We start from the raw sequence: 13,627 nt of genomic DNA on the forward strand, positions 1-13,627 counted from the left end.
AAATAACTATTAACCATGAAACTGAGAGCCCCAAATATGTCATCTTTTAAAAAATAAATAAATAAACAAAGATTACTTAAACTAAACTTTATGGTTGTATAATTGCTGGCAAATCTTTTCATGCTTTCATACAGAGGATATCCCTGAAAAGTCAAGACTGACATAAGAACTCTGAAACTCTACTCTAAAGATACACACCAATTTTAATGATGATTAGAATAGCATTTAAGTATCCACCTTAATTTTTATAATGCAATTTGAGGCAAAACCAAACAAACACATCAACATATGCACACTTACTGGCTAAGGCAAATCTGAAGCAGAGAGCCAGGTGTGAAGAAGGGGCAGATAAACACCTAACTTTGTATCTAGCAATATGAAAGTAACAGAGGGATTGGAAGCTAAACTGACTTGACTCCACCACACCACATAGGAAAGTTACTTAAGCTCTCTAAATTCCAGTTCCTTCATGGACAAATAAAGGTGATAATAATAGTACCTACTTCTTTGTATATTTTTGAGGATTAAATAAAGTAACATTTGAAGTATGTATTGACCACTTCCAAAGACCAAACTATATGAAGGGGCTCAAGTGTGACCTGCCTATGATACGTTATCAGGCAAATTTTATCACATGAAACCCATCATGAAAATATAACTTTCAAGCCCTAGCTAGTTTGGCTCAGTATCAGCCTGGGGACTGAAGGGCACCAGGTTCGATTCCAGTCAAGGACACATGCGAGGCAGCCAATCAATGATTTTCTCTCTCATCATTGATGTTTATATCTCTCTCTTCCTTCCTCTGAAATCAATAAAAATATATTTTAAAAATAACAATTTTAATATATGTAACTTTCAAATTTCAAAAATTCAGTGTAGACTAAAATGACTAATTTCTGAAATCAAGGCAGCTTCTTGCAACACTCAAACCAAACCTACCTAATCTCCCAATACCCTTTTGTCTTCCACACAACCAACTATACATACAAATGGATGATAAAAATAAACTCTATATGAAAAATGTACTCTTTCTAACTGAAACAAAATTACCAAAATGGCCTAGGATTTGCAGATAAAGGGAAGCAATAGACTTTATCACTTATACACAACTACTATCCAAAGAACCCAGACAATTTAAATAAACTTAGGAAAGAAAAAAGCACAAAAGATCAAAATCCAATTTTCATAAACTACCCACTGTATGAGAAAACTGGTAACTCTGATCACTATTCTGCACCTAATGGGTATTTTAACTCTGCTAAATGTGAAGGAAAAAAAAAATGGAATCCTTTATTTATCCTATATTCAATTTTAGCTTATATAACTCTCCCTCTTCCTTTGATCTTGCAAAGCAATAATCAGTTTTAAAGCATGAAGTTCTGAACATATTCAAATGTTTGTGTTAACATTTACCCCAAAGTACAGTATAGAACCTGGACAACCTAGACCTCCCACACCCAACTTACGAGTAAATTTAATCAAAAAGGCAAAGCTGCCGAAACCGATTTGGCTCAGTAGATAGAGCATCGTCTGCGGACTGAAAGGTCCCAGGTTCAATTCTGGTCAAGGGCATGTACCTTGGTTGTGGGCACATCCCCAGTAGGGGGTGTGCAGGAGGCAGCTGATGGATGATTCTCTCTCATGGATGTTTCTAACTCTCTATCCCTCTCCTTTCCTCTCTGTAAAAAAGTCAATAAAATATATATTTTTTTAAAAGGGAAAAGCTCTTGTGAAGTAGAAACTTCCCCTAAATGTTAATTCTCAAAACCTACTAGTCACTGTTAACGCCTCCACAAATAACCTATTAGGGCCTTATAGTTCCATCTGCAGGAACAACAGCACCTGCCATATGTCCTAGGAAGAGTGCAACAAATGGAATCCAAGCATTACCCACGCATGAAATCCCTTGACAAGAATCTATATTCTGTGTTCTAGCCCACTGTTATTTCATGTGGAAAGATTTGGGACTAACAGCAAATGAACCAGCTACCTCATCACTACCTCCTCCAAGATGAACTACCTTCAAGACTTAATCCTTCGCACTCGCACTTTTTCCGTCATAAACAGGATACGCCAAAGAAAAGGAAATAGAGAAAAAGAAAAAAAGAAAAATGCCTATTTTTGCTAAGGGGAATGAATAACCACAAGTACGAGTTAACAAATGGAAAAGCGAGGGGGGGCAAGGGCCGACTGGTGAGCTCAGTTGGAATCCTAAACACGCCACCCAGCTCCGACGGCACCTAAAACATCTGTAACGACAGCTGCCACTGGGAACCGGGGGCGGGAGGGGAGGAATATGGCTTAGGGACTGAGAGTTGTGCCTGCACCTTCCGCTGCCTCCTCCTCGCCAACTCTCCTCTCACTCCCAATCCCCACCCTCTCATCCCACCCTGCTCCCTCCGTAAAGCCAGAGGCAGAGGAGACAAAGAGACAGGGGGAGGCTGCAGAGTGCCCAGAACAATGGGGAGAGAGGGGGTGAGAAGCCACACTCCCCATGGCAGGAGGAGACAATGAAGGCTGGAGGAGAGGAGCCCAGAGCCGCACCGAGATGAGCACCGCCGCGCCCGGGGCCCGCCGCCGGCGGACGCCTGGACGCAAGACCGGGCCGCGCGGCGGAATCACCGGGACGCAGGAAGCCGGGCCGGGCCCGATCGTGGCGGGAGCGGGAGCGGCGGGGCCCGGCCCGGCCCGGAGGGGCCCCGGGGGGGAAGCCAGAGCAGGTCCGCCGGCAGCTGCAAGCGGAACTTACCGGCATTCTGGTCTCGGGGCCAGAGGTAGTAGGTGGCCGGGATCACGATGAGCCCCACGAAGGAGGTGAGGAAGTAGAAGAAGGTGTTCCCGCTGTCATCGTACTGGAACTGCTGCCCCGCCATGGCCCACCTTCCTCTGCCTCCCTCTTCTCCCCGCCGCCCCCCACGATCCTGCTCGGCGCTCGGACTCCCAGCGCTCCGGCCCGGTGTGGCGTAGCTCGGACGCCGCCGCCGCCGCCGCTCCTCCCCGCCCCCACGCTACTTTCACGGACACGCCGCCGCCGCTGCCGCCGCTGCCGCCGCTGCCGCCGCCGCTGCCGTCACCTACTCTCGCGAGAAGAGATAGTTCCCGCCCCGCTCGGCTTTCCCCGCCCCCTGGCTCGGCTTCTCACGCTCGCTAAGGGAGACGTGGCGCGCGCAGCCGTGGAATTCCGCGAGGCCCCGCCCCCGAAACTACAAGCCCCGCCCCTCGAGCTCCCGAAGGCCCGCCCCTAGGCCCCGGCTGACTCCCGGTCCTAGAGTCCCTCTTTCAGGCTACTCCGTGGCCTCCTGTCCCGGTGACCCACTCCCGGCCCAGGGGGCTCGGTGAGCCGAGCCCCGGGGAAGGCTTCCGCGCCGAGCAATGGGTGCGGGCTGTTCCCGTGGCTGGGATTGGGGGCACGAAACTTTCTTGCCTCTCCCTCTCTCCTATCCCTACCCCACCTGTTCTGCCTTCTCGCTTTTCAATTTCCGTGGCTGATGGTAATGTCCTTTAGGTTCTGGATCCGCTCCTCCAAGCCCCAACATTTTGGAAACAAAGGTCACCCAGAACAGGGTGACACAAGGTTGTGTTTGCAGCGCAATGTTTGTTACTAAGAGGCTGATGAGGTCTACGGTGCGCCCGTTTGACAGCTGGACAGTCCCCAAGCCGGTGGAGAGGGTGACCTTCCCATCCCAGTGCCAATGGGCGCAGCCGCCGCGCCAACAGCGTCTGCTTCCACCCAGGCAGTGGGCTAATACCGCAATTGCTTTATGTCATGTTACATATTACACTGCATTTTTATTTTTTTAATATATTTTATTGATTTTTTTACAGAGAGGAAGGGAGGATAGAGAGCTAGAAATGTGCCTGCAACCAAGGTACATACCCTTGACCGGAATCAAACCTGGGACCTTTCACTCCGCAGGCCAACGCTCTATCCATTGAGCCAAACTAGTTTCAGCTTACACTGCATTTTTAGAAAGACATTTTAAGACTTTATATTCTATTTACTAAGCTCCTTTCAATATATTTTCCGTTGTTGGAAGAGAAATCTACTCATAGGTCATCTTTTATATCATGTCCTCAAAACTAGTATTATCATCAGTCATGCTTTCCTTTGTAATAAACTATGTTCACACGCATTCTGGCTTCCCTTTGAAATGCCCTATTTTGAAAGGAAATGTCAGAAAATCAGTTTCTCTGTGTTTCCCTCCTCACTTTTTTCTGTATAAAGTGATCAAAGACTCTATTAGATGGGGGCAGGTGAGGGGGGGTTGAGGGGTGGAGAGAGAAACAAACACACGAGGAAGAGGACTGGACTATGAAGTCAGAACAGTATTGTGATCACCAAGTGCTGAGATGCTCAGGACTATTTGCCTTGCTTCAGAAACAAAAGTTGGTTCAGCTGATATAGGTAGGATCCCAGTTTCTTTTGATTATGTTGAATTTGTTATTAAGTCTTCCCATATATTAATAATGCTGAACTGGTTATTTTTTATCACTCTGATTACATGTTTTACTCAGCATTTACATAAAGCTAACACATCAGTTTTATAATCTCGTGGCAACATAAATTGTTGATAAATATTTCACTTCTGACTTTTTTTCTTTAGTAGTAATCTTTTCATTGCGGCTTTGGGGTCATGTATAAGCGTGGCTTGAATAAAACTGAACCATGAAACAACATTTTGAACAAATCACATTTATTTACTAACATCCAGACCAGTCTAAAATATGATTTTTATTACCAAAGCAGATTAAAGATTTGAAAATGTATTCTATTTCCAAAAGTATAAACACTTTTCACCCTAACACTTAACCTTATTGAACTTAAATAAACTCAAATCATCCAAATATTCTCCAAAGAAAATCTGAGTTATACCTTTAATTAGTCATAATTTCTGATTCATTGTGATGCTTTTAAGCCAACACAATAGTTTCTTTCAAGAGATCATTTTAATGAAATGTTTAAAAGTAAATGAGTATGGTAGAACCAGAGCTACAACCACATTTTCTTCTCATTCTAATGGAACATGTTAAAAGGCATTTTTGCGTTGTCTCTATACGTGTCTATAAATGAATATTTAATTGCTAGGTAGATACTTCCTCTCAAGTGTAGAAAGCCTAACTATTTTTAGGTTCCTTTTAATAATTTGCTTTTTCTTTAGACTGACTCTTCGTTGCAAGTCATCCTTGTACTACTGGTATTGACTTACATTTATACCTACCAAAATACATTTGTGTAGCCATAATCAACATTATTTAATTTTCTGCTTAATGGAATTAGCCTCAAAAAGACTGGAAAGATTGGAATTACTAAGTAGATACATACAGTATTTCCAGCCCTTTCCCCCTTCCCCAACCTTACAATAACCTTCACTGCCAAAGCCTAGCAAATCACCCCTATTATTTTGTTTCAGAGTCAGGATTTTTTCCCATTAAAAGCTAAATCTGCCCAGCTGGTATTGCTCAGTGGTTGAGCATCCACCCATGAACCAAGAGGTTATGGGTCAGGGCACACACCACCCAGTTGCAAGCTTGGTCCCCAGTAGGAGGTGTGCAGGAAGTAGCCTTTCAATGTCATTGATGTTTCTATCTCTCTATCCCTCTCCTTTCCTCTCACTCTAAAATTAATTAAAAAACAATAATTTATAAAAGAGCTAAATTTCTTCATATATAAATTAACCAACCTCTTTTATTTGTCTCTAATAAAAATGAAAAGTAACCTCCATCATGACAATAGTAACATCAACAAAGTAACATTTCTATAACACTTATGATTGACAGAAAGCTTCCACAATGCTATTTCAGTTGAAATTTCAAATTGTAGCCTACATGTGGAAACTTTGACTAGGTAAAAGCTACTAAATTGTAGTTCTTTCATTCCCTATCCCCTAAGGCCCTTAGGACCCAATGAAATCCCAATCTCAGACTTGGAGAGAATGTGAAGGGAGGTGTGAGTTAGAAAGACATTAGAACTTGTTTATGCTCTACTCTAAAACCATGAAAACAACCTTAAAAGAGGAGTTGAGGTCTATGTGTTTCCTTTAGTATTGGGAGCAGATTTGTACAATATTTTGGCTCCTCAGTTTTCATTAGTACATTGGGCTTGTCAATAATTTTGTGATTACAAAGCTGAAAATTTATTGTAAAGCAAGTTGTCAATGAAGTATCAACAAACTCAGGTCATTTCTTTATGAATTAACTTTATGCATCACCAACACAGCTAAAATGCATGGTGAAAAAAGTAATGATTGGCATTGCAAAGTAAGCCATAAAATAGCACTTAGTAAAATTTCCCATCCAGATTGAATTATATCCTGGAAGAATGCTATAACTCAACAGAAGAGTTCACTCAGGTCAATTTCAAAGATATAGATATTTGAATAAAAAGAAAAAAGTACTCAATAGAAATTAGAACTTCGGGAAAAACATAAATCATCTTGTTTAAAAGCAAATATTTCTGGGTCCTGAAGCTTATAAAATTGAGGTTGTCTAAGAAAAATATAAAATTGAGTACGAAAGTTAATATTTACGATGGACTTCGGGTGATAATGATGTGTAATGTGGGTTCATCAGTTGTAACACATGTACCACTCTGGTGAGGGATGGTGATGTGGGGGCAGAAAATATGAGAAACCTCTGTCCTTTCTACTTGATTTTTCAGTGACCCTCAATCTGCTCTAAAAAATAAAGGTTTACTGAAAAAGTTAATATCTATATTATAAAAGCCCAAGTGACCATTAAGGTGAAACAACCAGAACGACTGGTTGCTATGATGTGCACTGACCATCAGGGGGCAGACACTCAATGCAGGAACTGCCCCCTGACGGTCAGTATGCTCCCACAGGGGGAGCGCCATTCAGCCAGATGCCTGGCTCATATCTGGCAAGTGCAGCAGTGGTGTTGGGAGCCTCTGCCACCTCCAGGGCAGCACTAAGGAGCAGAGAGGTGAGTGGTAAGGAACAGTGAGCAGGCAGGTGGTAAGGAGTAAGGGGTCCCAGACTGTGAGAGGGCTCAGGCCAGGCTGAGGGACCACCCCCCACCCCAAGTGCATGAATTTCGTGCACCAGGCCTCTAACTTATAATAATTGTAATTGCTGTAAGTTTGTATTCTACAAACAGAAAAATTCTGGTAAGTTCTATTTTGCATGATTCCCATCAGAATTTTTTTTTAAATATGATGCATTTATAATTGTATGCACTGCATATTGAGCACATTCCTACTAAAATAGATTTTCCTTTTTGACAAAGCTCAATGACAATCAAATCCTTTTCTTAACAAATTTAACATCTAATGAATAGAAGAATTTTCCACAGGATAGTTTCTGACTCCATACATTTTAAGCAATGCTTCTCCTCCACTACCTAAAAACTTAAGGTGCTACTCTGCCGAAACTAATCAGTGGATAGAGCGTTGGCCTGCGGACTGAAAGGTCCCAGGTTCGATTCCAGTCAAAGGCATGTACCTTGGTTGTGGGCACATCCCCAGTGTGTGGGGGGTGTGGGTGGGGGGGGTGTGCAGGAGGAAGCTGATCAGTGATTCTCTCTCATCGATGTTTCTGACTCTCTGTCCCTCTCTCTTCCTCTCTGTAAAAATCAATTTAAAAAAAAAAAAAAGATGTATCACTCTTGTCCTAGCCAGTTTGGCTCAGTGGTTAGAGTGTCAGCCTGAGGACTGAAGAGTGTCAGGTTTGATTCCGGTCAAGGGCACATACCTTGGTTGCAGGCTTGATATCCAACCCCTGTTGGGGCATGTGTGGGAGGCAACCAATTGATATCTCTCTCTCTCTCTCTCTCTCTCTGTCTCTGTTTCTCTCTCTCTCTCTCTCTCTTTCTCTCTCTCTCTCTCTCTCTCTCTCTCTCTCATTGCTCTCACCCTCCCTCGCTCACTCCCTCTCCCTTTCATTCTCTGAAAAATCAATGGGGAAAAATATATATATATATATATCTCCTCTGGTGAGAATTAACAACAAAAATATCTATCTTTCATGTTTAAAGCTGGGTGAGTTTGTTGCAGGGGGTGGAGGTGGAAGGGACATTCCTGGAAGTGGTAGCAACTATACATGAAGTAACTATAAACCACATAAAAACATCATCAACTCCAGAATGAATGAACCTCCCAACCTCCAAATATACAGATTATTATAAATTCAGTCACTCAACATTTAACATTCTCAGAACTCACACACACGATTAGCCAGTGTGGGGAGTACAAGAATGTTTAAGACAGGGTCTCTGACCTCCAGAAACTCACAATCTAATAAGGAGAATAAAATATTTCAGTAAGTGGAAAAAAAACAAAAAAGAAATTGTAAATGTTATAAGAGATATACAAATAAATCATTTATAAGTTCATAGGAAAGGGTCATTTCTTTTTTTTGGCAGAGAGAATCAGAAGGCCTCAAAGAAGAGAGAAGGCAATCGAGCTAGGTCTTGGAACTTAACTAGAAATGAAAGAAAAAAATCCAGGTGGAATTATCTCAGAGCACATTTGGAAAATAGTATGAAGTCCAGTCTGGCTGTGAACAGGAGTAACAGGTGGGAAAATACTTTTAAGTCCAGCTTCAAGGTTACAGTATACACATTAGCAATACTTCCTTTAAAATGAACTTCATTGAAGGAGTTCATGAGTGAGAAACATTGCAATCTCCTTTGGGTGCCAAGAGAGAGAAAGAGAGAGAGAGAGGTGGTTTTTAACTAGTATGGTTTTTAACTAGTATGGTTCCTGCAGTAAACAAGAGGGTGAACTAGGTCACCATTTCTACCATTTCCTTCTTTCCTCTACTCAGAATATAGTTTTCACTCTTGGATATCAGCCAAACCTTTTAAAGATCTACCGTGTTTTCCTGAAAATAAGACATCCTCCGAAAATAAGACCTAGCGCATGGAAAGATAAGACATCCCCTGAAAATAAGACCTAGCGCAACTTTGGGAGTAAAAATTAATATAAGACACTGTCTTATTTTTCGGGGAAATGGTAGTACATGCTCAGTGATTAAACATTGGCCTATGAACCTGGAGGTCACGGTTTGATTCCCCGTCAGGGCATATGTCCAGGTTGCAGCTCGATCCCCAGTGTGGGTCAATAACTCTCTCTCATTAATAATGTTTCTATTTCTCTCTTCCTCTCCCTTCTTCTCTGAAATCAAGAAAAATATATTTTAAAAAATAATAAAATAAAAAGGCCACGTATGATTGGATTCCAACTATATTACATTCTGGAAAAGGCAAAACTATGGAGAGTGTAAAGTCAGGATTTAGGGAGGGATGAACAGAACACGAAGGATTTTTAGGGCAGTGAAACTATTCTTTATTGTAGATACACATCATTATACATTTGTCAAAGCCCATAGAATATACAACATCAAGAGTTAACCACAATGTAAATTATGGACTTTGAGTGATTATGATGCACCCATATAGATTCATCAACTGCAGCAAATATTTCACTCTGGTGCCAGATGTTGATAGTGGGGGAAGCTGTGCATGTGTGGAGGCATGTGTGGAGGTTCAATTTTGCTGTGAACCTAAAACTGCTCTAAAAAATAAAGTCTACTTTTAAAAAAAAGTGAGCAACTGGCCCTGCAGAGTGATGCTTAGGAGCTGTGCAACCATCCTCCCAGGAAACAACTGCCCACGGAATGTTTCTGAGAAGCCTGTTCTCTGGAACTGTGGCATGATGCTCTGATATCATCATGGGCATTAGAATACCGTTCTCTCTGAGGTTGCAAGAATAGCCAGGGAGTTGCTATCTTCCTGGGAATTTTTATTTTCTAGTATGGAGAACCACCAGCAGATGGCAATCAAAGAATACAAAACCCGGGTTAATCCTATTCAAAAAGATTCTGATAAACAAATTTAAGAATAATAAGGTGATAAATTTAAGGTAAGAGGAATTGTGGTTCTTCACAGAGCCATAATTTCTCATGCTCAAAACAGGCAATTCTTCCACCGGTGACTGAAATAAATGTCTAGCCTCAAAAAGGCACCAGGGACAAATTCTTTGATTTTTTTCCCCCTCAAATGATAACTTTAGCTACTGTATGTGAAAATATATGAGAAGAGCTTGTTGTTTTTATGTAGACATTGTATGCCTTTTAGATTTTCTGTTTATATCATAAATGTTCTTTGGTATATAAAAATGAACAGTTGTGCGAAACCAGTTTGGCTCAGTGGTAGAGCGTCAATCTGCGGACTGAGGGGTCCGGGGTTCGATTCCGGTCAAGGGCATATACGTTGGTTGTGGGCACATCCCCCATGGGGGGTGTGCAGGAGGCGGCTGGTCGATGTTTCTCTCTCATCGACGTTTCTGGCTCTCTATCTCTCTCCCTTCCACTCTATAAAAAAATCAATAAAATATATATATATTTTTAAAATGACCAGTTGTGTTAGTGATTTTCCAAGGGCAGACAACATGCAACTGTTGTAGAATAGGGCTGCAAAATCACCAGAGGCAAGGAATGTGCCCAAAACAACCAAGTGTGTGTGCATGGGGGAGGAGAGGGGGAGGGGTTTCCACAGAGGGAGCTACAGGGTAGTAGAGCCTGCAAAATATGAATATTGCTATTTTGTTGAGACAAAGAAATTCCAGCATATTTGACGAAATAACAAAACTCCTTTACACATGGATGGTGGAGCCTTGTAGAAAATGATTCACCTGTTTTGTTTTTTTTAATGACAACATTTTTATGGGGTTCAGGGGGGTGGGGAAAGCCTCACAAGGCATTTTTAAGAAAACAACATTGGAGCTGGAAAGTTTTGGAAATACTCAATGTTCCAAAAGGAGCTAGGGCCAGTAAGTAGTTTTTGGACCCCCTACTAAGCCCTGGGCAATATTACCTCAAATCAGGTGAATTATTTAGCCCCACAGTTACATATGAAGGCATCCAGTTCAGAGGGATTCATAATTTGTCAAGGTTACATAACTAGTAAGTTATTGGGCTGGGATTTGAACCCAGGCCTATTTGGGTAAATATAAGCACGGCGCTGTTATTGTTGGTCTTATTCTAACCGGTGATGTTAAACAACTGAAACCTCCGAAATTTTAACCACATCACCTGGGGAAGAAGTTGTGAAAGATTCCTAGTTCCAGGTCACACTCCTAGAGATTCTGATAAGAAGATTGGGGGTGGGGGGAGCCCCAGAATCTGAGTGTTGAACAAGCTCCCCCAGTGGTTCTGCTGGAGGGCATCGTCCCTCAAACACTTGGAGAAAGCAGGCCCAACCCAGTGGACCTTAACCTTTCCTGAGCAAAGAAGCCTTTGAAGACCTGATGAAAGCTCTGGACCTTTTCTTACTTTTTGTTAAAAAAAAAAAAAATGCGTATTTTACACCCCAAATTTTGCATACACCTTAGGGGTTTCACGGGCACTCTGAAGCCACGGACACTGGTCTCGGGCATGTCGCACTTAAAAGTGACCTACTTAGAAGGCCCTTCCATCTCTCCACCGAGAGATGTCACGTTTCAGCTCCAAACAGCCTCCCACAAGACCAGTTATTTTTTTCTTTCCCATCAAACACAAAGCGGAGAGTTTTCCAGGAAGACGAGTTCACTGTTTGGAAAGGAGTTCCCCCTTGTAAATGGAGCCCACTCTGGCATGGGGCTTCAAAACGTGAAGCCGAAGCCGAACAATCGTGTAATCTACCCTCACGACGAGAGTCCCTCTGGAAATAAAGGTGCTGTGACTCAAACCGACTGTGGGGACCACAGGTTCACTGGGCACAGCCAGGGCAAAGGAGCATGAAATTGCCTTCCCCCAACCCCGTCTCCAACTTCCATTTCAATCCCTAGGCTTTCTCTTAGGTCTCCACTAGAAAGCCAGCACTTGCATTGTTAACTCAAGACTCCTGCAGCACATTGTTTGAAACATGAACAGACAGAAATAACGTGGACACAGAGTCCTCCAACACATCCCTTTAATAAGTTCTGGATTCTGCAAGCAGGAAAGGCGTAAGAGAACATGCAGTTCTCTCTGCAGATCTTGGGTCAGGATAACCAGGTGGTGAGGAGTCAGGGGAGGAGAGCCGCGCACACCGCTGTTATGCATAAATGTCATATGTTCATGTCGTTTTTTTCTCAGAAAAGAGTCCAAGGCTCTCATCAAATTCTTAAAGGAATCCTTGGCTAGAATTTAAAAAGTAATTATTTAGAGGAAGAATCCTGTCTCACATGGGCTGACTAGACAGACAAGGTGAGCAGGGCCCAGCCAGCGTGGCTCAGTGGTTTAGCATCTACCTATGAACCAGGAGGTCACGGTTCGATTCTGGTCAGGGCACATGCCCGGGTTGCAGGCTCGATCCCCAGTGTGGGGCGTGCAGGCGGCAGCCGATCAATGATTCTCTCTTCTCATTGATGTTTCTATCTCTCCCTCTCCCTTCCTCTCCGAAATCAATAATAAAAATATATTTTAAAAAAGAAAAGAAGAAACAGGGTGAGCAGGATTGTGTGGGGCAGGCAGGCTTGGGGCGCCTTCCTCAGACATAAAATGGGAGGCAACACTGTGTATGTTGTGTATGTGTTGTGTGGATACAGCATTGTCAGCCTTGGGTTTAGATCTGGAGCACTGTGCCAGAAGGTCCACTCCCCCTACATGTCTTTCCTGGTGGGAGAAGAGAAGCACATTAGGGGATCTGCAAGACCTCTGTCAGTGAGAGGGCCAATTATACACACTGCTCCGACTCCTAAAGTGTTTGTAAGTTAAGAATAATCTCACCTATCTCATCAGGTTTAGGGTGGGGGAGAACAGGGGCATGGGCATGAAATAACAACTGTGAAGCTCCAAGCACAGGGCCTGGCACAGAGTGGGCACTCAGGTTTGTTGTTGTCCCTCTTTCTCACCACCACACTGAGATTCCCCCTCTCCGCCCGGGGCAGCGATGCTGACCACTAACTGCTGCTCAGCTGGGCTGCCCCTGCCAGACTGCCTGGAGTCTGGGCTGGGCAACCTGAAGGAAAACAGGTTTCCTTTAGGAATTCTCACTTTCCAGTCCTCCTTCCATCTCTGTTGCAAAGGTGAGCAAGGACCTCAGGTACAGAACATGCTTGAGGATCTCAGGGAGTCAGTCCCAAGGGATGAAAAGACACAGTCCCTTGTCCTTGGCGTTGCTGGACCCTAACAGGGCAGATGATACCAAAACTCAATTAGCAGGAGACACTGGCTCTGAGGCACTAACATATTATATAAGCCCAGACATCCTGCATACCGGAAAACAGGTTATAATTCAAAGGACAAAGCCACACGAAACTGATTTAGGAAACAGTTACTTACCTTTACAGTTGTGAGTATGCAAAACAGTTTATTCTTGTATCATTATTTCTTCATTGTTGTACTATTTTCCATATGAACAACTGTAAGCCTACTTTTGCCCTAGCCTGTATTTCTACGGGGAAGAGATATGACTTGGGAGAGAGAGGAAGGAGTGAGCCAGGAAAGGAGAGCGACGCCCCAGGTACTGGCTCAGGAGGGAGGCGGGTGGACAGGGCGCAGGTTTTCAGGGCAGCAGGGGAAGCCGTGTTTGAGGGCCTGTGAGAAGATGACAGCCGTTAGATGTGGGGGGAGGGAGGCAGCTAATTGGTAGAGACCCTTGAAACCCATGATTAACAGTTTTAATTTAATTCAAGAGGCAATTGGAA

At 43.2% G+C, this 13,627-nt stretch overlaps 1 protein-coding gene across 2 annotated transcripts in view; it reads right to left on the reverse strand.

Moving 5' to 3' along the window:
• SEC63 (SEC63 homolog, protein translocation regulator) overlaps nt 1-3,085 on the reverse strand; it is a 55,124-nt gene extending 52,039 nt beyond the window's left edge. Inside the window, exon 1 of one of the 2 annotated variants that reach the window (XM_084890535.1) lies at nt 2,750-3,085. In XM_084890535.1, coding sequence (XP_084746661.1) covers nt 2,750-2,873 — 124 coding nt within the window. In that variant the 5' untranslated portion in view covers nt 2,874-3,085. The remainder of the gene's footprint in view (nt 1-2,749) is intronic. The other variant, XM_084890536.1, reaches the window with a different exon arrangement.
• Between the last annotated feature and the right edge of the window lie 10,542 nt (nt 3,086-13,627).

This window comes from Pipistrellus hanaki, assembly GCF_964339955.1.
Source record: "Pipistrellus hanaki genome assembly, chromosome: 7".
Lineage (NCBI taxonomy): Eukaryota > Metazoa > Chordata > Mammalia > Chiroptera > Vespertilionidae > Pipistrellus > Pipistrellus hanaki.